General features: G+C 35.4%; 2 protein-coding genes and 1 long non-coding RNA gene across 8 annotated transcripts; all 3 read right to left on the reverse strand.

Annotated features, from left to right (window-relative positions):
- Window positions 1–2502: 2502 nt before the first annotated feature.
- LOC130730070 (uncharacterized) lies at window positions 2503–4572 on the reverse strand. Its single transcript, XR_009016226.1, has 2 exons — window positions 4493–4572; window positions 2503–2786 (listed from the first exon to the last, which is right to left on the reverse strand). It is a non-coding gene; the product is annotated as an uncharacterized LOC130730070 (long non-coding RNA).
- A 5715-nt stretch (window positions 4573–10287) lies between these two features.
- Window positions 10288–12439, reverse strand: LOC130730069 (F-box protein At2g26850-like). Of its 2 annotated transcripts, XM_057581953.1 has the most exons (5): window positions 11889–12439; window positions 11696–11763; window positions 11018–11187; window positions 10770–10844; window positions 10288–10653 (listed from the first exon to the last, which is right to left on the reverse strand). In XM_057581953.1, the coding sequence occupies exons 1-5, from the start codon at window positions 11949–11951 to the stop codon at window positions 10481–10483; spliced, it is 549 nt and encodes a 182-aa protein (XP_057437936.1). In that variant the 5' UTR covers window positions 11952–12439; the 3' UTR covers window positions 10288–10480. The 2 variants fall into 2 exon arrangements, with proteins under 2 accessions (XP_057437936.1, XP_057437937.1); XM_057581954.1 differs by lacking the exon at window positions 10770–10844.
- A 2503-nt stretch (window positions 12440–14942) lies between these two features.
- Window positions 14943–22314, reverse strand: LOC130730071 (F-box protein At2g26850-like). Of its 5 annotated transcripts, XM_057581955.1 has the most exons (10): window positions 21897–22034; window positions 21754–21789; window positions 21624–21685; window positions 20919–20993; window positions 17841–17905; window positions 16616–17098; window positions 16436–16503; window positions 15822–15991; window positions 15572–15646; window positions 14943–15454 (listed from the first exon to the last, which is right to left on the reverse strand). In XM_057581955.1, exons 6-10 carry the CDS (start codon window positions 17078–17080, stop codon window positions 15273–15275), a joined length of 960 nt encoding a protein of 319 aa, XP_057437938.1. In that variant the 5' UTR covers window positions 17081–17098; window positions 17841–17905; window positions 20919–20993; window positions 21624–21685; window positions 21754–21789; window positions 21897–22034; the 3' UTR covers window positions 14943–15272. The 5 variants fall into 5 exon arrangements, with proteins under 5 accessions (XP_057437938.1, XP_057437939.1, XP_057437940.1 ...); XM_057581956.1 differs by lacking the exon at window positions 21897–22034 and having other exon boundaries at window positions 21754–21806; XM_057581957.1 differs by lacking the exons at window positions 21624–21685; window positions 21754–21789; window positions 21897–22034 and adding an exon at window positions 21243–21308.
- Window positions 22315–23195: the final 881 nt, after the last annotated feature.

Consider the following 23195-nt stretch of genomic DNA (forward strand, 5'->3'; position numbering starts at 1 on the left):
GTGTTTACAAGGGTTTGCTTCTGAATAAGCTGAGTGTAAACTAAAATAAATTACAAGATAAAAGAAAGCTTAGAATATGTCTTGCGCGTGTGTATTGCTTCTTTTATATTTTTTTCTTCTTCTATTTTTCTAGCCGCTTCTTTCAATCTTCAGCCTCTATATATACTCCAAGGATTAGGGTTGAGCGTTGCATGGAAATGCTACCGTTGGAGGGCAGTTCTGGAAAATCCAGCTTCTGCTGTGGCTGAGAACGTTAGGTAGGTCGTCAGGAAGGTACACTTGCTTTTGTACTTGGATAGCGACTTGACCTTTTAACCTAGGAGACTTCTGATCAGAGGAATGCTTCGTATTGGAACTTGTGAAGCAGGTTGATCAGAGTCAGAGGGAAAGCACAGATCCTCTGACCATTGTATCTTCTGATTCTGAACTCAGAGGGAAGAACATGGCCTTCAGAGTTTCTTGCTTCTGGACTTCAGAGTTTCCACTATTCAGCTTCTGGATCTTCAGAGTCTTCTACACCATCGGAACATCTGAACCTTCAGTGTTTCTTGGTTGTCAGAACTTCTGGATCATCAGAGCTTCTAGCGACTGAGTCCTCATCAGAGTTTGTATAGCTTCAGATCTTCTGAAGCTTTTCCACTGTTCATACTGAACATGGTGAATGCGAAAGCGTTGCTTGGGTTACCCTTTATACACAGTGCTTCTGATTTGTGTGAAATTGAGTCAGGGTCAGAGCCTGTAAATAGCACACTCAGAAAAACACGTTAGAGTACCACAATTGTTCATATCAAAAGGTTAACTTGTAATCATCAAAACATAGAGTTGTACTACTAGATCAAAACTTGATCTTACAATGTTGATGTGGTATCTCCTAACCCTTTCACATCGGGTTTATAACCGATGTGACCTTTCACATCGGTTCAGTCAGCCAACTGATGTGAAATGTACACTTTTCACATCGGTTCTGTCAGCCAACCTCGGTTAGACAAAAAACCGATGTGAAATGTGTAGGTTAGACAAAAAACCGATGTGGTTAGACTGAAAACCGATGTGAATGCTCAACAATTTTTTTTTCTTTTTTTTTTCCACACGAATTTGACCTGAATATACATATTTTTTTAATGAAAATTTATTAACATAAAAAGAGATCTTGAGAACACACTCTCTCAAGTGAGTTAAACATCCAAGGTCCCAGCAAAAAAGAAAACATAATAGCCTAAAAGAACTAGAACAATTCAGCAATTCTAGTTCTTTAAATGTACTTAAACAGCAACTGCTCATGAAATTAGGACAAAATAGTTAAACAACAACAATTCAGCAAAACAGCAACAGTTCAGCAAATTAATGCCCCAAGCAGGAAAGCCACCAGCACCATAAGCATAAATTAGGAGAGCAGCGGAGGTGAGCAACTTTGAACCCTATAAACAGATGCAATAAATACAGAGATCAACAATCCATGTTATAATGTAAAAAACAAGTTGCCCAAACTTTAATTCAGACTGTTTAGTCACAAACTTTAAATACATACCAAATAAATTCTAAGGTTTAATTTATACAAGTCAAGAAAGCAAGTGAAAGTGGTAACCAAGTAAACTCACCAATAGCAAGTGAAACATGGAAAGGCAATAAATAAATGGACAGATTAGCATTTTTGAAATGAATGATGGAACATGAAAGTGGTAACCAAGTAAACTCACCAATAGCAAAGTCAACTAGGCCAGCAGCAACCGCTAGAGCTGAACCACTTGAAGAACCTCCAGGAATGCAAGACGACAACAGAGGATTGGTTGGTATGACATAATGCTTGTTCTCACCAGAAATCCTGTCATGCCACCCACAATAAGTGAAATTAAATCACTCTTGAATCAGAAATCTAATTGATTCTTATATAGAAAGCATCATAATCACTTCTAAGAATCACTTTAAGAAGATGCTTGAATGAAGAGGCAAGGTTCATGAAAATGAGAAGAAAAGGTTAGCACAAGAGCCAACTAATATCTGGAAAACTAACACAGTGACACAATATCAGGAATGTTACAGGCTAAGACAATCTAGTGACACAATAATGGAAAATTAATCACTGAATCTAACCACTATCATTTTCTTCACTGTAATTAAAGGTTCTGTCATATAGGACAGTAAGGAACTACCTATCTATAAGTTGTTTGAATGAGGGTATATAAATCCCTGTACAAGTTGAGCTCTTTAACAGAAATAGAATTAGTTAGAGCTTGAGTACAGAAACTAACCCACTAAGAGTCTATTCACATCATAAATTATCAGCTTGTAATGACTAAGTATATTGCATACTCTAACAGAATACAATATATCATGGAAAAGAATTCCCAGAAACCAACTACCCTTGAGCTCTGATTGTAACACCCCGATTTCGGTGGTGTCACTTTAGTGACTTTAAATCAATAGTGCGGAAAATGCGTAAATATTTTTTTTCGTTTTCTTTTCAAATAGAAGACTTAACATAATGAAGACTCAACCCAAAGATAATAAACATAAAGTAATTGGGGATAGTGCCCGCAGGCGAATAAGTGCATCCCATGGTCAGAGCCATGAGTTTTATGAATACAGTTTTCAAGGAGATAAGTCAGCCCCAAAACGGGAAATGACAATCAGAGCTGTGAAAACAATCCCCCCATATAATACACTCCTAACATCGACCCTCATCCGATCATGCATGAAGTCCGGGTCCACGTCAAAGGCTCAGTAATAGTCATTGCGCTCCGGATCCTCCCCGAACGACGATCCATCTTGAATCAGCTGTTGGACGTCTGGCAGCAGGCCGACCGCCCAAACACAACCATACACACAAAGCCAAGGCGCTAGGGTCAACTCACAGAATATAATAGATAATACAAGCAACATGTGATGAATAAAGGGGTATATATATATAGGTTGTATATATCCATATAAGTTCTGTATCGTCTACCCTAAGGTATATACATAACATGTTATCAGATTTCTAAATTCAATATTCAATATCTCAACAGTTCAATAAGTTATATCTCGAAAACTCGATAAGCAATATATCAACGAATATAGTTAAATGCATGGTATGCCAATGCAGAATATGCTGACACAAACCCGAATAACGTCACTCTGCTTGGCGACGGGACAAACCAATGGTATTGCCACTTAAAGGCTGGGCACCTCGAGACGGTCGTAACACTGGCCTCGTGTTTAACCATTTCTGCTCGGGCGTCACTTATCACCTTTGGCTATAGTCAAGACGGTACAAACTCTACATGGTTCGACCATTTCTGCTTGCTATGCCGGACATCAACAGGCACGATACAACTCTACATGGATGATCGTTACCTCCTGTTGTGCCAGGTATAATCAGGACCGATTCAACTCTACACGGCTGATCGTTGCTTCCTGCTATACCGAAGTACTCCACTTGGCACTTCATCGCGTGTATGCATGGGTGCAATATGGTTAGCTAAACAACGATTCGTCCTCACAGGTAAAATTGGTTCATTGACCAAAGGCTTCTACAACGAGAACCCTAGGCTATAGTCAAGTCGGTTGTGACCCTACGGGTTTAACCATTCTGCTTGCTACGCCAGACATCAACAGGCACGATACAACTCTACACGGCTGACCGTCACTACCTGTTGTGCCAAGTGTACTCTACTAGGTACCTTACTAATGCCCAGACCCTTGGCTAAAGCCCGTCTTCAAATTCTTTTCCATAAAAATGAGTTCCCTTAAAACAATATTTCTTTTATTAGGTAAAGTGTTCCATCGTGAGTTAATCCATTATGTCGTTAATTCCAAAGTTCAGTTTTCATTTCCAACACCTTTCAAAATAAAGTTCCCAAAGCTAGGATCACCGACCCATTCCCGTTTTCCAAACTCACTTTCATTCCTAAGTCTTTTCTGTTGAATCATCGTCATTAATTAAAAACATTATATTCTTAGTAAGTATATTATGGATTTATTTACATAAAACATATTATGATTATTTTCGGTCCAAAACTCTATAAGTTCAAAGTTCCCATCAAACCCAAACAACTCTCCGAGAAAACACTAGATCCCCTAAAACAATGAAGGTTCGAACCTTGGTCCGACCTAACAAACGTTCCCAAAACAAACCCGTCCTTGTCATGACGAAGGTAAGTGTATTCTACACTCCCAAAAGTGGTATCAAAATACACGAATATAGTCAGCACAATTTAATCATAACGCAAATACATCAAGCTCTATCGAGCGATGAATCAATATGGCAGTGCTGTAAACATAACCTTGTCATATCCACTAGAAAGCGATAAGACAGAAACCAGTAAACGGCCGAAGCCTCTCAAAAAAAGGAGACACACGCCCCATATTAGTTTCACTCGGCCGAAGCCTCCAGAAATCATTTTCCAGTTCAAAGCGATAAACAATATTCAAGCAATATTCAATATCAAGCAATATTCAAGTCGAAGTTATCGACGCCTACAATGCAAATAGCTAGTAAGTAAGTTGCCCTAACCTCGAACTCGTCCAGTGTGTTCAAGCAAGGCTCCTTCACAATCCTCTTTTCCTGCTCCAAGTGTTCCTCCAAACGAATCTTTGAGCAAACGAAGCGAAGTTCAATCAAAACAAGTCAATTCGGTCAATATAACACTAACTAGCGTTAGACAAAGCTTAAGAAGCGTCAGAGTACAATTTTTAAGCATGAATAGACGACATAACCTCGTTCGCTAAAACGAGCATAACTCGAGCTACAGAACTCGGAATGACACGAAACCAGCGCCAAAATTTCGACAATCGGAAGAGCTACGCAATGGCTCAGGTCATAGAGACCCAAAAATTATTTTTGGACACGGTACTCTAAGCAATAGGTTTCGGCCACTATGTAAAATAGGGTTTCCGAACTTTTTCTTCGATCTAAATCGATTCCTAGGTATTCTTAGGCGATATCTAGGCCAAGGAAACTCTCAGAAAAAATATCGAATCGAAAACTGTCGCAGGGGTATTTTGGTCATTATTTTCAGCTCAGAATTTCAAAATCAGAGTTTCGAAAAACAAATTAGATGGGGTTGATACTAACGACGATTATGACGACTAATCCTACTAGCACTAAGCTAAGGCGATAGTTTTCAGCCCAAAGGTTGAGACTTTGCTTAAAAATGGGTATTTTAAGCAGAAATTGATTCTGGCGGAGTTCCGGCGACATAACGGAAAAACTAATCCGACAGAAGTGCTCTTGGGCACGTAAGGAAGATGTTTAGAATCAAAAATGAAGTATTCAAGATAGTTTTGCAAAAACCTCAAAACTATGAGCACAGAAGGACATAGAGAAAAGCTATGAAAAAAAACGATCAGAGGTAAGGAAAAGCGACTATACCTCGAAACCTTGAAGTAGCAACTGTTTAATCGACGATCCAGCAAGAAATGAACAAAATCTCTTCTCCTCCTCCTCCTAGCAAACTCGCGGCTTCAAGAGAGAAAATGGGTGAGTTTTTTGTGTTTTGTGAGGTTTTTGTTTCAAGCTTCAACATATATATATAGGGAATGAAATGGAAGATATTTTGTAAAGATTGGATAAGGATGGATAGATATTTATCAAAGATATTTTGAGAAGATATTTTGTGAAGATATTTTTGAGAAGATATTTTGTAAACCGGTACAGATTTGTTTAGATATCGGAGGATTTAGCTCATAGAGTTAAGATAAAAATATGAGAGTGATTTCCGATTCTTCCTACTGATTCCAAGGTATTCTAGACACGATATTCTCCCCGCTGAATCTTCTAATTCTTTAAAGAAATATCGGTATGATTTTTGGTTTTCGAGGCTTGTTTTTAATGCTATATATTGAGGTTGGCAAAACGCGGAAAAATGAAAGTTTCGCGAATCTGATTTTTCTGGCTTCATTCTCCATGAATTCTAAGATAGGTTTTGGCGACATAAATCCAAAACTAAGAAAAGGTTTCCTTGTATTTTTGGTAACTAATGCAAAGTCGGTGTAAAACTATTTTACCCGATAAGTTGCTTTTTGCATCGGATGTCGGAATAGAAAACTTCCTTCTGAAGAAAGATTGAAATCATCGAGAGAAATGGGTGTACGCGTGTAGAATCTTCATTTGAAGCTCTGAATAGAAAAAGTCTTCATCGTCGGGTGATTCTAGGGTTTTGAAATACCAGGGTTTTGGTTTCGGCAAACTTCCGATGATTGGAATCGGACGTTCGTAGATTCTAGAGTTTCGCCTCGAAACGATTGTGATATATGGAAAAAGAGAAGTTCTAACATTTCTCTGAAGATTTTTGGACTAAATTCCTACAGTGTTCCAAGGGTGGAACACAGTTTGATTTCCTAAGGTTCTTGTCCTAGGTTTTAAAACGAATATTAGTCGTGCTATAACTTAAATCGACTTCGATACAATCCTTTGACTTTTCCTGAACTTTCTCCTTCATAAATTTATTCCATTCGATAAACTCTTGTTCAGGTTTTCCCTTCACGATACGTCAAACCTAATCGTAAATGGAAATCTCTTCCACTTATTCTAAGCTTAAAACTTGGGTCTTACACTGATCACACACCTCTCTTACATTGAAAATATTTACTCCATCCAACCAGAAAAATATCACACTTCAATGATCAAGACATGCTCAAAGACAACCTAAAATAGTTTTAAAGTGAATATTAGATAGGTAAGCTTCTGCAAAGTACCTTTCAACTCAGCTGCTACTGTTTTTTCAACTCAAGCTAAGTACCTTTCCACAACAGGTGCCAAGCTTCTGCAAAGTATCAAAAGAAAGGTAAGATAAAAACAAAAGGAAAGGGAGTCGCTATAAGAAGGCATCACAAAGCCAAAAGAAAAAGACTATCTAAACTAGAAAACAAATGACACAACACTGCCAGCAAAAGAAAGGTAAGATAAAAACAAAAGCAAAGAAACAAGACTATCAATACTATGATGGCTTTAACTTATTCTCAATTTAAAGCCAAAAGAAAAAGACTATCAATACTCTTGAGCTCTCACAAACAGCAACAATAATTGGCCGGAGACAACAGAATTTTCAGCAGAAAAAGACTATCAATGCCCTTTGTTCTTTATGTTCCTTTAGTCTTTATAATGAGAGACTATCAAAGTTGAACAGAACCAATCAATCATTTAAACATGAGATATTAAACTTCAAATGTTAAGCACAAGACATTGAACTATTTTCAGTGTGAACAAGAAGCTATAGACTAATGTTTATACTAGAAGAAAAATGAAAAAAATTCAGGGCAGGTAAAACTATAACCTTATTACCTTATTCAACACTATATCAAAAGGACCTTGGTCTGAAAGAGGCCTATTATGGTCAATAGCTACAAACAGTATCCCTTTTGTGTATTCTTGACATAGAGGTTCCAAAACAGCAGCAATTCCTAAAACCCCTAATCTCTTTTACAAGTCCAAATAAGCATCAGAATTCACGAATCTTTTAGTTAAAAGTTTATTTATATAAAAGTTGAAAGTCTTTGAGAAATTCTTTAGGAGGGAAGAAATAAATAAACATCCGGAAGTCTTTGTTATTTCATTCCCCCACGCCCCAAGTAACCATATTCTAGAATCAAATAATGAGAAAAGGAAGTTTCCCACAGATAACAATATGTCTCAATTCATGTTTAGTGCATACTAGAAAATAAGAAAAGTGAAGGGACAGGGAGAGGAAAGAAGGGGAGCGTCAGAGGATAGAGAGCATAAAGGTGAAAATCAACTAACAACAATTACCTGCATGCGAGTAACAACTAACCATATGGGATTTGTCAAGAGCACATTAACACACCTACAAGAAGGATTTAATGAGGAAGTTGGGTCAAACCACATGAACATAAAGACATTACACGATCTGCGATCCTAACAACTCGATTGCGAGATGAAAAAGCAAACTAAAAAGTAAAAACACAGGGGTTCTTTACAGACAAGTAAATTATACCCAGATAAAGCAGCAACAAAAAGTGAGGACATCATCCCAACTGATCCATCACCAATGCCTAGCCTTTTTTGTTCTAATGCACCTGCTTCAGCTCGGTTCCTGAATATTTGATAGAAATAATAGTAAACACCCTGTACCATAAAATTGTAGTAATCAAAAAATGGGAAAACTAAATAAAAGAAGTTAACAGGTTGGCAGAAAATACATCATGCAGGATCCATGACTTGTAAAACTTTCATTTTGATTAAAAAAGATTAACACTACAAACTTTCCTATGAGTCATCATCATTTATAAGCCCCCGTTTCTAAGTTTGATGAGCACTGAAACTGTCCTCAAATTCTCAACTAAAGCAAGTCAATTTAACTTGCAAGACTAATCTTTAGGTCAGACAAACTAACATCATAGTTGCATCTAGTAAAATATAGCCACAGTATGAATATAATAGCTAATAGCTAATGATGCACGAATTAGCAAAGACCTTTTTACTTAAAACTCCCACAAAGCCCAAATTGGCAGGAAAAAAAAAGCCAGTAAATATTTAATTCAAATGCAATAAGCATTTTGGTCTGAACGCGCAGGTTTACATATTTGATCACAGATGCATTTGATTTTCTGGCTTAAAACTATATCAACAGCAGTAAAGTTCAGCGTGATATAGGGAACTCAGTCAGTAAATAGGGACGGAATAGAAGTACAATTGATAGGTAAGGATTGATACAGAGGTAAGTTTTGAATTGTCATGTAATTATGTATCATTTATGTTCAAATTCACCACTCATGTATATTACTATATTTCCACAGCCAATGTGCCCTTAAGCTATTTCCCAATCAAATAACATAAACAGCAGTAATTACATTTTATCAATGAAAAATTGTTAGGTATTTCCCAGTGGAAGAGAAATCTCTTGGTTTCTACATTGAATGTGTACCACATAAGCTTTGTGTGCCATTAGTGTCCCTAACTCAAAATTTTTATTGCAACAGCTCACTCAGTATACATTCAATGGTTCAAAGCCAGAGAAATCTCTTTCTAATAAAGCAACTAAAAAATTATCTTGATTCCAGTAAATCTACATTTCAAACACTGTTAAAATAGTAACCAAGTCAGACCAGTATCAGTGAAATCATCAATTTCATGGCTAACCCGGTTGCTTGAAATTTTTCCTTTTCAGCTAAGGTCCAACATTAAACTCTCTCAATCAACCAAAACCTAAACGACGCTAATAATCCCAATCCACATCAAATCAAGTTTCAACAACAAGCACTCAACCAATCAAGCTTTCAAAGGATTTGTAACCAGTTAGATTCATTCATATATTCATAGATTGAAGAAAAAACCAACAGTATGTTATGAACACTGCAAACTTCAAAACCCATATCAAACAATATGCTCCAATCCATGAAACAAAGAACAAGAAAGCAACGCACCTTAACGCAAGGAATCAAAGTGGACCACAGAGCTGCACGAGCGACGACGAGCGACTGCGGAACAACGGCGAGACTGAGAGAGAATGAGTGAGGTGAACGGTGAGCTAGCGACGGCGAACAACGGCGAAACAGGACCTGCACAACGCACGAGCGACGGCAAGCGACGGCGAGCGACGGCAAGCGACGACGAGCAACGGCGAAAGAGGAGCAAGAGCGTAGGCGACTTAGGTTTTCAACGGTGAAAGAGGAAGAAAGCACTTTGAACGAATACTGATCTTTGTATCCTGTGTAAAAATTAAAAAAAAAATGATCTTTCACAACGGTTATAACAAAACCGATGTCAAAACTCAAAAACTGAGACTTTTCACATCGGTTATAATATAACCGATGTGAAAACTAAAGAAAAGATGGGCTTTTTACATCGCTTATATTATAACCGATGTAAAAAGTATTTCATTAAAATTTCAAAAATGCCACCGCATTTAGCTTTCACATCGCTTATTCTAACAACCGTTGTAAAAAGTGTTTCCTAATTACTTTTCACATCAGACATATTCCTAACTGATGTGAAAACTATCATAAAACTTCACGATAATTTCAATATTGCCACCGCGTCATCTTTTACATAAGGTAATTGATTAACCGATGTGAAAACCCTGATGTGAAAAGTCTTTTTTCTAGTAGTGGTACAGGACAATTAAAATGGTCTTGTTTGCCTTACGTATTTGGTATACCCATGATTTGGGGTGAGCGTGATTACTTTGGAGGCGAAATTCCGGATTGGTCTTGCTAGTTTAGCTTAACTATAAGTATATGTCTCTTCATGAAAAGATTGTTTGGCATGGCGGCAATTGTGTGTATCTCGTCAATCGGAGAGAATTGATTCAACGTAATTACCGAAAAGTTGAGCGATGATAGAGCACAACATATGAAAGGTCACCTCTATCCTTACTTGAGAGGTGGAAACTGGAAAGTCTCTTTTACTCCTGGGTTTTGAGTCATTAATTTAAATTTGCAGGAAGGGCACCATTTTGCCTTTTAACCGATACTGATACATCATCGCTCAACATCTAAGAAGCAACTGCTATACATTTTGTCCAAGGAAGGGTAAATTATTCTACTAATTCAAGAGGCTTTTCCATCTTTCAATCTCCTCTTCCTTATCAAGTTTTCTTATTCCACCCAACCAAGAAAGCCTAGAGTCAGCCTGATCCTCATACACATTTCTGTTCAACACTGTTTTTCTCCATCCAATCCAATGTTGGTATTGCATGAACTCCACCACCAACATATCTATCAACAAAGATAATATGTATTGAACATTACAAGTTGCAACAACGTTAACTAAAAAGGAAAAAAACTGAAACAACAAAATAAGCTAGCATCTATTGTTTGAATCTCATTCTCACCACTCTGCTGGCAACTACAATGATTCACGTTCTCATCACATGATTCCAAATGACCAACTATAGCATACCACCAATCTACAGCTCATTCAAAATGTAAGTAAATAGATTTGTCAGAAAATAATTTTTATTTTATACTATTTGGTAATCAATGTAAAATCCTAGACATCAAATAATTAAGAAATGCTATTAAGTTAAAATGACACATCTTAATATTTAAATAAAAGATATGTTGAGGGTCTATTAATTACCATAAGGGCATTCTCTACGTTTTCTCCTTTGAATCTCAATATGATCCCCTGGCTTCAAATCATTCTTATTAGACATATAAAATTTCCTTGAAAAATTCTCAGCTGGTGATGATCTCAACCTATCCCACTCAATGTTTCTCCCAATCATTCGCCACTCGTTGTTTGGGGACCTGTAAAATAGAAAGCATATAATTTACTATCAAATGAAAATATAATATAAAAATTATTTACCTGTTTCCACACACAACTTTAACTTTTGAAAATGTTACTTTATGAAATCGAATTATAGTATCTACGGTCATTTGGTCTATAATTCTATCCATATTATCCTTGTTATTCCAAATGTTGAATTTAGTGTATGGTAGGAGATTAAATGGACTTGTGCACTTGTATATGTTTATAATTTCTTTTATACCAACTAAGACTATTTTGGATACTTGTTGGCACTTTGTGAAAACAAACTTTAGCTTACTTTGGGGTTTAAAAATCAATGAACAAACTCTTTTTATAAATTAAAATGAAAGCTCGTATATGTTAATACTAACTGATATAAAATACAGATCAAGTTGAGCGTTGAAGAACAATAATTTCATTAACTCTCTACACCAAGTTTAAACAAGAACAAACAAATTGGAGTTCATTATTACTCTAGATAGGAAGAGTGGAAGTGAATTTTACCTTGCTCTGAAGGTGTCTGTTTCAGAGTTATAACTAACAATGACATCATAAAAATATAGTGGCATTCTCTGCAAACAAAGTTATAGAAGATCGAACTAAGAAATAGAAATTATTAAAAGTATAATAATGAAAAATTAGGAGCAAAATTACTTGATGGAAGCTAATAATTAATTATTCTAATTAAAAGTCTAACCTTAAGATAAGCTTGAGCAGGAAACCAGAAGCGACCACTCTCAAGACAAACAAACAGAGCCATTTTGGGACAATTTTGAAATAAACTAGTGATGTCCCCAAAATTTTTCAAATAAGAATTAAGGCTTAGAGAAGGCCAAACACCACTAAAAGAGCCACATGATCCTCTACTTTGATTTTGCAGCAGCAAGATACTTTGTGTGTTTATCTTTGTTGTATGCCACTGCCACTCTTGAAGAGCAACATCACCAATTAGGTTACTCCACTTCTGCTTCACTTGTTTGTCTCACAAATTATCACTTCTGCTTCTGTTTCTCAAATAAGTACACACTTGTGCTACCCTGCACAAATCTGATGGTGGAAGGAGCTCAAGAATGACATCCAAGATACACCCTGGCAAATCCAAGAGAGAAATCTTACAGTCTTCTTGTTTCTCAAATTTTGGTAGAGAGTTCTTGTGGAGAGACATGGTTATAATTTTGTGGTAACCTTAAAGAAAGCAAAGAGTTTGATATAATTTTGATGATTCTACTACACAAAGCAACATGAGTAGCGAATGTTTCCTCATTAATAAGGAATTTTATAGGGTGGTTAAGTATGCCAATTTGTGATCCTAAAAAAAAGTGGGGAGGGGCGGGTTGACCCACAAATTAAAATGGGTTGACCCACTTAAGGTGAGCTGACCCACTATAAAATTAAAAATTGAAAAAAATAAATAGTGTGATGTAAAATTAACGAGTTTCGAGTTTCTCGGCCAAAACTTGCTCAAAACATAACAAACACAAAAACATTTGTTTAAGGAAATAAAGCTCCATCGTTGGCTAGCTCGGGTGGTTGGTCGGTTGGACGGGTTTATGAATTGAATCATCTAACTCATTAGACTTTCTTGGCGGGTTAACTGGATTGATGTGTTAGGTCAAAGCCATTTTTCCGATAAAGTTACTTTGTTCATTAACTTAATGTGTTTTATCTACAAATTAAAAGTCACATAGCATGTGACCTAATGTACATCCATATATAGTCACATGCACACATACATGTGACTTTTTTACAAGTTAATTACACAACATTTTTATTTGGTGAGACTATTAAATAAATTTCAATGTTAATCATATATATATATATATATAATGTATTTTATAAAAAAAAGTTTTTATACAATATAAGAATAAATCATGACCGTTGGATCTAATTATAATGGTCAAGATTAAAATATGAAGTTATGTGACTTTCTTGACATTTCTAAGGGGCTAATGACCATTGAATAGTTTTAATCTTGATCATACATAATTAAATTTAATGGTCATGATTCATTCTCATATTATCAATACATTTTCATAATATATATATATATATATATATATATATATATATATATATATATATATATATATATATATATAAAAATTGTGTTGTGCTCAGCGGCGGACCTTCATGGGGACATAAGGGAGTTGCAGCTCCCTCACCATTTTCTAAAAAACTAAAAGTATTAGTAAGATATATACAATTGTGTTGAAGCAAATTAAGAGATTACATTTAGTAAATAATACTTCAAAGTAATCACTCTTTCTCTTATACTAACTACCTATACCTATTCACACTCACATGTTTCAATTACTTTTTTCTTTTTTGATGTTCGTGCAACCTATGTACCTCTAAACTTAAAGCATTGTCTTTTTATCATATATCTTTTTATAGTTAATAAAGATCTTATATATCTTTTTATAAAAATTGTTCTTGTTAATCAAAAGTGAAATTGTAATCTGTATTTTCATTTTTTATATGAGAGGATAAAAAATAAAAGATAAGTGATAAATGTACGTGATATGTGATATAAGGTGAAATGAAAAATAAATTATATCGTATATCACATATATTATTTCTTTCTCTTCTCTTCTTTTTTATTGCGAGTGTTAGCTAGTTAGATGTTTTTAAAATTATCATGGTAAACTTTTATTTTTCCGAATCAAGTTTTGCGTGATAAATTTTAACTTCTTTATTAATTAATACATAAAGATATGCGGAATCATGTTTGTGTTTGAACAAAAATTATCAATCAAAACATACTCTAACTTACACAATATTTTAGCTCCTCCAAACATTTATGTCAAGTTCCGCCACTGATTGCGCTTGAGCTTTACCAGAGTTTTTATCCATTTGCACCAATTTTTTCCTTTATCGCATTTTTACTCATATTTTTCTTCCTATCTTTATATATTTTGTATCATATTATTATTTCTCTTTTTATCTAACTTTTGTGTGAGTGTAATGAAAGTGTAAATAATTTCATTATTCTCTCTTAATCTCTACATGCATGCTCATGATGATATCTAGGTCTTTTTCTCATTGTTTTATTCACCCAGATTTGTCTCTTAGCTTGGTTATTGTTCTCAATCGTATAAATATGAAGATTTGAGTAATTAAGAACATGACATATATAGTTAGAAAAAAAAAGAGTTAAAGATATAATATACCTCATTCATTGTGTTGTTCACCGAGCTTTATCTCTTGCTTGTTGTCTTTAGCATATGGATATATATTTGAGCAAGAATATTGCTTATAATAAAAAAATAACAAAAATAAAAAATCAATATTTATGTTAAAGTAAATAAGTTTTACATCAATAATGCTTTAGCCTTTAGGAACCGTGTTATTCACGGAGTTATTTGTCTTTAGCATATATTTTTCCTATAGTTGTGAAGATGATTGTTTAAAATATAATATTTGATAGAGAATGCTTAAATATTACTATATATTGGTGGCTTATTAGATGTGAACTTTGACCGACATCTTGTAGGGAGATAAAAGGAGTCAAACTGACTATGAGCTGATTTTTCTTTTTTTTGAACAGCTAAAAAGAATGAATAAATATTAGCATTGAAGGTTGCTAATAAACCATAGTACAGGGAAGGGAAGAAACAAAAGAGCACAAAACACTGAGGGTAAAAGCAGGGGGCCTCAACCATCTGGCCACTTCTACCCCCCCTCCCCGCCAGCTCACTCTCTAGGATTCCAGAACCATTCAAACCAATACTTTCACAATGTATTCCTTGGCTGAAAATAAAATTGGGTAAGCAAAAGTATATTAATAGGAGTACTCGGGGTACTCCAACCCACTAATTACAAGAGAACCGCCCAAAGGCCAAAAGAGAAAACCAATACAAATCCAAACTAGAAGCTATAACTGAGCTTAGGAACACATACTGCAGGGAACTAATCTCTATATCTGGACCCTTTTTTGTATAGCACCTCCCCTACGAAGGAATTGATCAAGACCAAGCATGTTAAATGTGAGAAATACAATTCCATTGCAAAGCAAATAGCATATTCTAATACTGCATGAAACAACTAAGATGCAACTTTATGCATTTTGTCCACGGAAGGGTCAATTATTTCTAGAACTCAAGAGGCTGTTCCATCTTTCAATCTCCTCTTCCTTATCAAGTTTTCTTATTCCACCCATCCAGCAAAGCCTAGAGCCCTGTTCCTCATACACATTTCTGTTCAGTACTGATCTTCTCCATCGACTCCCATGTTGGTATTGCTTGAACTCCACCACCAACATATCTATCAACAAAGATAATATGTATTGAACATTACAACTTGCAACAACTAAAAAGGGAAAAAAAAAAAAAAACAACAAAATAAGCTAGCATCTATATATTGTATGAATCTCATTCTCACCACTCTGTTGGCAAAGACAATGATTCACGTTCTCATCACATGACTCCAGATGACCAACTATAGCAAACCACCAATCTATAGCTCATTCAAAATGTAAGTAAATAGATTTGTTAGAAAAGAATTTTAATTATACTATTTGGTAATCAATGTAAAATCCTAGACATAAAATAATTAAGAAATGCTATTAAGTTAAAATGACACATATCTTAATATTTAGATAAAAGATATAATATTGAGGGTCTATTATTACCATAAGGGTATTCTTTGCGTTTTCTCTTTTGAATCTCAATATGATCTCCTGGCTTCAAATCATTCATATCAGACAAATAAAATTTCCTCGAAAAATTCTCAACTGGTGATGATCTCAACCTATCCCACTCAATGTTTCCCTCAATCATTCGCCACCCATTATTTGGGGACCTGTAAAATAGAAAGCATATCATTTCTATCAAAATAAAAATATAATATAAAAACTATATATTCACCTGTTTTCACACAACTTTTGAAAATTTTAGTTCATGACATTTAATCTCTTTGATCAAGTGATGTACAGTTTTTTCAACGTATGGTACATGATTAGATGAGCTTGTGCTTTTGTATATGTTTAAACTTCCTTTTATACTAGTACCAACTAAGATTGTTTTGGATATTGGTGTAAACAAATGTTAGCACTCACTATGAGATAAAAAAATAAACATAACTTTTTTATAGATTGAGATGAAAATCTGTTCATATTACACTGAACTATCGAAAGACACTAAGTTTAGTGTTGAAGAAGAATCATATATCATTAACTCTCTATACCAAATTGAACCAACAAAAAAATTCAAAAAAAAATTAACTCCGAGAGGAAGTGAATTTTGCCTTGCTCGGAAGGTGTCTGTTTTAGAGTCATAGCTGACTATGGCATCATAACAATACAGTGGTACTCTCTGCAGGAAAAGTCACACAAAATTAAACTGAGGATTAAAGCAAGGGATAACAATTATTGAAAATGTTATAATGAAAGTCTAACCATTAAGTTTTCTAAAATTAAATTACAACCTTATAAACTTGGGCAGGAAACCAGAAGCGACCACTCTCAAGACAAACAAGCAGAGCCATTTTGGAATATTTTTGAAACAAACTAGTCAAATCTCCAAAATTTTCCAAATAAGAATGAAGGCTTAGAGAAGGCCAAACACCACTAAAAGAGCCACATGATCCTGTACTCTGATTTTGCAGAAGCAAGATGCTTTGTGTGTTTATCTTTGTTGTATGCCACTGCCACTCTTGAAGAGCAACATCACCAATTAGGTTACTCCACTTCTGCTTCACTTGTTTGTCCCACAAATCATCACTTCTGCATCTGTTTCTCAAATAAGTACACACTTTTGCTACCCTGCACAAATCTGATGGTGGAAGGAGCTCAAGAATGATATCCAAGGTCCACCCTGGCAAATCCAAGAGAGAAATCTTACGGTCTTCTTGGTTCTCCAATTTTGGTAGAGAGTTCTTGTGGGGAGACATTATTATGATTGTGGGAATCTTAAAGAAAGCAAAGAGTTAGAAAGAACTTTGCTGATTCTGCCAGACAAAGCAACCTTTGGAGGAATGGGTAGCAAATTATTGTTTCCTCATTAATAACGAATTTTAAGGAATAATGATTTTTTCATCCTTCACTTCTTTTTTCATCTCATTTTCACTCTTTTTTTTTTCTTCTAATCTCACAGTATTTCCTATCACATCACACATTATATTACTCAGTGCTTTCTCTTCTATTTTCATCTATCTCAAAGTGTGAGATGTAAAGATCTGAATAAAACATTTTTAAATTTTATAAGGTGACAAATTGTGTCAATTTGTATTTCGCCCCACCAAAAGTGGGGAGGGAGGGTTGACCCACCAATTAAAGAGTGGGTCCATCCACTTAAGGGCGAGTTGACCCACTATAGGATGATGATATCTAGGTTATTAACTCTTCATAACTCTATCTCTTAATCTCTACATGCATGCTGATGATGATATCTAGGTTATTTTCTCATTGTTTTATTCACCCAGATTTGTCTCTTGGGGGTTGTTCTTTATCGTATGAAGATTTGAGTAATTAAGAACATGATATTTTAGTTAGAAAAAGAGTTTAAGATTTATACGCCATTCATTGTGATTGTGTTATTCACCCAACTTTTTCTCTTGCTTGTTGTGTTGTCTTTAGCATATGGATAGATATTTGAGCAAGAACATGAACAAAATATTAAAATTAATATTCAGTTAAAGAAAACAAGTTTACCTCAATAATGATTTAGAGACCGTCTTATTGACGGGGTTATTTGTCTTTACTCTTCACCTCGAAATCTGACAGGCATAATTCATTTCATGAGTTTCGTTTATAAAAATTTCATGATAAAAATAAAAGATATGGATATGTAAAGTTTTGCTTTGTGAATAAGCTAGCTATGTATACATAGGATGATAAGATAAGGGAATAGAATAATGGATAATTATTATTGATACTGCAGAGATGAAGAATCTCTACTGGCAATAGTACAATACAGCAGGAATTCGAGAGCCTGTTCTCTCAATACTACCACACACTTATAATTTTCTGGACAATCATCTAATAGGCTGCATCTATTATTTATACAACTGCATAGTGCAGTTTCTATTTTGAATACAAACTGACATACACACATAATAACCAACTTACACACTTAATAACGGCTAACTCCTAATAACTACAGACTGGTAACTGCCTCTACCCATCTGCCAAATTCGTATTTCCCCTCTCTCCCTGCTGTTTTGGCTGCTCAGCAGTCTCCATGGCCACAGTAGTGGCTGCGCCACCCCCCAAGGTGGTTCCAGACCTGAAATTCTTCTTTTTCCGGCGATAAACTTGGACCAAAGGAGGTTTAATCTTATCATACGATCATGAGTTAAATACTTAAATGCTTCATCCATTTTTCAATCTCCTCTTCAGTCTGAAGCTTTCTAATTCCTCCATGATATCTTCCTCCATGATATATTCCTGGTTCCCCATTATTATGTCTAAGTAGCTTTAACCATCCCTTGCATGTTCCAAACTGAGGGTATTCCCTGAACTCTACGACCAGCGTCTCTATAATCAGGAAAGAAAATTAAAAACACACAACTACAAATACTTGATAGATGTTGCTGACACAATTTTAATTTTTCTGTCAGAGTGCATATGAATGACACTGAGATATTTGAACCATTAAATAATTAGAAGTTGGTGTGTGGTATACTAATAATTTTACAGTCACAGGACTCTTTCATTTTAGTTTCAGAGGAGTAAATCATTACCCAATTTAAGAATAATTATATCAAATTTTCACAAAACTAGTTAAGAAAGTCACATGATATTATATTCTAATATTAACAGTGCACGATTTGATCCAACTGTCAAAATTTACCTCTTATTCCCACATAAAGTATTTGAAGCAGAGGTTTTACAATTTGAGTTACCATTTTGCCAAGTTTTGGAAAACCATCTCCCTGCCTCGCATAGTCTTCCTGAGTTCTATTTCAAACAGTTTGGAACTTGGAAGCCTTTTAAGTGGTCTTCTGGTAGGAATGGGGGTCGACCCCCTATTAAGCATGTATGTATATGAGAGGAGAAATAAAAGAATAGTAGGGGGATCATAACTCTTAGTAAGGGATGGGTCATTTCTGTCAATTTCTGTTGTAATCAGATGAAACTAGCTGAATAAACCACTTAATAAGTAGTTATGAGGGAAACTCGAGACAAACTGCAAAATGGTGATTTTGATCAAACAACATGCGATGAGATAGGGAAGTGGAGGAAATTAGAGATGCCTATTTTTTCTGGTGAAGATGCATGTGGCTGGATTCATAAAATGAACAGGTATTTCACATTGAGGGGGTGTTGGAGGAAGAGAATGGAAGCTGAATTTATGGCATTGGATGGTGATGCTTTAAGCTGGTTTCAATGGTTGGAAAGGTGCAATTCAATAATTGATTGAGAGGAATTTCAGAAAGCAATCTTGGTGAGATTTCAGCCCCAAATTGCACAAAATCTGTTAGCAGCTTTGCTAAGGCTGAAATAAAGTGGGTCACTAGCAGAATTTATCAAGCAATATTGAAAGGTATGAAGGGGCTGAAACTGGATTAGTTGAAGATTATCTAATGGAAGTGTTATTGAATGGGTTGAGAGAAGATATAGGGTCTAAGGTGAAGCTATATGAACCTCTTTCTCTTTGTACAATGATGAAGAAAGCATTAATTGGTAAATGAGTATTCTTTCTAGTAGTAAACTCAGCAACTCTTATAAGAGTTATGCCGGTACTCGCTCTGTATCTGAAGAGCAAAACTCTAAGAACAATGGGGTGAGCAGTGAAGTATCCAACAGGAGTGAAGGCAGTAGCAATGAGACAGAGAGTAAAATCAAAAAAGGAGGTTTCAAAAGATTAATAGAAGCTGAATTACAATAGAAATTGAAAAAAGGGGAATGATTTAGATGTGATGAAAATTGTGGTCCTAATCATCAATCTGGAGGGGAACAACGCCTTTCTTGTTAGGTTCATGAGGGGACAGGAGGGATTTTAAAACAAAACTACTTTAGTTACCCTTACTTTTAAAAGCTTTTAAAACATAGTAAGGGTATTGTTGTCTAATGAAATATCCCCCTCCAATTGGCCATTGAGTTATGGGGGGTTTTGGCCCCCTCCACTCCACTCCTAAAACCTGAACCAAACATGATAAGTTTATAAAAACCCCTCCCCTCCACTTCCCTCCAACCAAACACAATCTAAGTGGCACATTCTTTTAGCTCTATTGGCATGCATAAAGATCAGTTAGGTCTGCAATGTTGGTGACATCCAGCTTTCAGGGCTGCTCATGTGATGGCTTTTTTATGGACTTTAATCAAAGTTAAAGTTTCTTCTTAGTTAATGTTAGGAAAGGAATGTGGATTATGTTTACCAAGAAACTTTGACTTCGAATTTCATTAAAGTAACTTATGTACAAGGGTTGGAGAAGCCCTGATACTCCATTGAATAAATTTGGCTTTTTTTATAAAAAATAAAAATAAAAAAACTATTTATTCCCTCTCCAAAATGCTAGGCATTATGATACTCATTTTTATTTTGACAGGCATACTGATTAAACATAACATCACAAATTCACAATAGGGTTAAAACATCACGGTTTTCAAGTTAATATGATGAAATCAGTAACTTTATATATTCTTGTTTCCGAGAAGTTACTTGTTCTGCTTCTAGTAAAACAAACAAATCAATGGTTAAGGATAATGAAACAAATCAACTAATCAGCAAAACATAACAATGTGATTGATATGAGACAATTCAATTTATGCAAAATGATTTCTCACCTGAATGACGACAGCAACAGTACTCCTCGTTCTCATTACATGAGTCCAAGTGACCAATAACAGCATAAAACCATTCTGCAATCCATCCATTACAATTCCTTAGTGATAATTGAAAAACCTTAGTTAAATACTCAATTATTTATTTTGCAAACGAAAATTAAGGTAAGGCTATCATAGTATCATCAACATGACTGATTAGAAAAGTTAACATACAATGCAGATGAAAATTGATAATTGAAACCAACCTACATAAATCTGATCCAAGCCAATGGTTGTTTTCATCTTAAAATTTTAAAGAGGTTCAGTTAGAAAATAGAAACCTACCATAATGAGGGTCACTCTTTTTTTTGCCTTGGATCTCAATATGATCACCAGGCTTTAAGTCTTCCAAACAGTCAGAGACGTGACAAAAGCATGGAGGGGTTGCAACTGGGGAAAGTCTCAGCCTTTCCCACATGATACCTTTCCACAACAACCATCGCCCACCCACCCTCTGTTCCCTGGTATAATAACAAGTTTTTTTTCTTCACAGAATCAATTCTGGCACCAGAAACTATAGCTTCTAGCTTCTCACCAGAATGCACATTCAATCACAGACCACCAATCCCATCATTAAATCACTAATATTAATATTAAATTAAGATTTCAAAAATAAAAAGTGAAAAGTGTTAATAATAATAAAGTGTCCCCCATCTCTTCCCTTACCTTGCTGTGAAGGTTTGACTTGTGGAGTCATAGCGAAATAAGGCGTCTCGAACCCTTGGTCCCTGAAGAAAAATAGTAATGAGAATTTGATAATGAAAAGCATAAAATTGAAATTGAAGCTAGAGTTTACCCGGTAAAATTGAGCTGGAAACCAAAACTTGCCACCCTGTAGAGAGAAATAAAGAGCCAACATGGAGTTATTTGGCAAGAAGGTCCTAAGTTGATTAAAATCCTGTAAATATGAGCCAGTGCATGGCAAAGGACAAGACCCACAGAAAGACCCAAGTGAGCAATTTTGATCCAAGAGGGCTTCTTCTTCTTCTTCTTCTGACTTGAATTTTGTTAAGTGCCATTGCCACTCTTTGAAAGCAAAATCACCAACGATTGTACCCCATTTCTGGTTGATGTGGTTTTCCCACAAATGATCACTTCGACATGCATCCCTTAAACAAGTGCACACCATGGACATTTTGATGAGCTCGATTGGTGAGAGGAGTTTGAGGATGCAATCCAGAATGGGTTCAGGCAAATTCAAGAGAGATCTGTCAATGTGATCTTCCTCCATGGAAGGGAAGGGAAGGGTGAATTCGATCTTCCTGCGATACTTGTTAAGAATATGACATACTCACGTTAAGAATAATATATGAACGGAGGAGAAATAATGGAATAGAGAGAGACGTGACCAGGTTGCTTTACTTTTCCCAAGTCTTGCTTTTTGAAATAAAAAATATAAAAGCATAGGAAGTAGAGACTAGTTAAAGTGAGACATAGACTTTAGTGGGAAGTGACATACATAGCCGTAGCAGACTAGGTTCAAAGTTTATATATATATATATATATATATATATATATAATTATTACCTCGGGCGGGTTCGGGCACCGACAGGAAATATTTTTCAAACTCGCACCCGCCCGACAATAACCATACTAAACCATTTTTGTCCCATATTAAACCCGATGACCCGTCCAGACCGACCTATTTTTGTTTGAAGCTCCCGGGTAGCTCGAGTTTGGGTCGGGCATTGGGTCTGTGCTCAGCCCTAGATGGTAGAGGTAATGTCGTAGTGGAGAATGATCGTAGTGGAGGGTAGAAGTGGTGGTGGCAATAGTTGTGGTGGTGTCGGGTGTGGCGGCGGCGTGATAACAGCAATGGTGGCGGTTGATGGTGGTTGGTGGTGATGGCGGGGTGGTGGTTACATGTTCTTGAATCTAAAATCATAACTACAAAATAATTATTTTTATGATTTTAAAAATTAGGATGAAACAATTTTGAAATTAAGTAAAATATCATTTAAGCTCTACAACAAAAACTTGCAACCACCCCGAACATGTCTTTAATTTTTACCTTCTTTATGATAATATTGCAATCCTCATTCATCTAAGTGTCATATTACATTCTTTATTCCTAAACGATCTTAAAAAATTGTCATTTTATTAGTAAGCTTCTTATGATAAAATTTATTACTAGGTTGCAAGTTCAAATTTTAAAATTCAATTTGTCGCCTTTTAAGAAATTTCCTTCATTTGATAAATATTTTATTAATAAGCGTATGTTGTTCTGTGGTGTATTGG

Source organism: Lotus japonicus, chromosome 1 (assembly GCF_012489685.1).
Source record: "Lotus japonicus ecotype B-129 chromosome 1, LjGifu_v1.2".
In the NCBI taxonomy this organism is placed as follows: Eukaryota; Viridiplantae; Streptophyta; class Magnoliopsida; order Fabales; family Fabaceae; genus Lotus; species Lotus japonicus.

Excerpts from the sequence above, each read along its gene's own strand:
- LOC130730069 (XM_057581953.1), bottom strand. The coding sequence starts at position 11,951 with ATGGCTCTGTTTGTTTGTCTTGAGAGTGGTCGCTTCTGGTTTCCTGCT. Across the intron at positions 11,188-11,695 it reads ACAGACACCTTCAGAGCAAG|GTCCCCAAACAACGAGTGGC; the intron begins GTAAAATTCACT and ends TCTATTTTACAG. Across the intron at positions 10,845-11,017 it reads ACGTAGAGAATGCCCTTATG|ATTGGTGGTATGCTATAGTT; the intron begins GTAATTAATAGA and ends AATGAGCTGTAG.
- LOC130730071 (XM_057581955.1), bottom strand. The coding sequence starts at position 17,080 with ATGTCTCCCCACAAGAACTCTCTACCAAAATTGGAGAACCAAGAAGAC. Across the intron at positions 15,992-16,435 it reads ACAGACACCTTCCGAGCAAG|GTCCCCAAATAATGGGTGGC; the intron begins GCAAAATTCACT and ends TCTATTTTACAG. Across the intron at positions 15,455-15,571 it reads TTGTCTTTGCCAACAGAGTG|ATATGTTGGTGGTGGAGTTC; the intron begins GTGAGAATGAGA and ends CTTTGTTGATAG.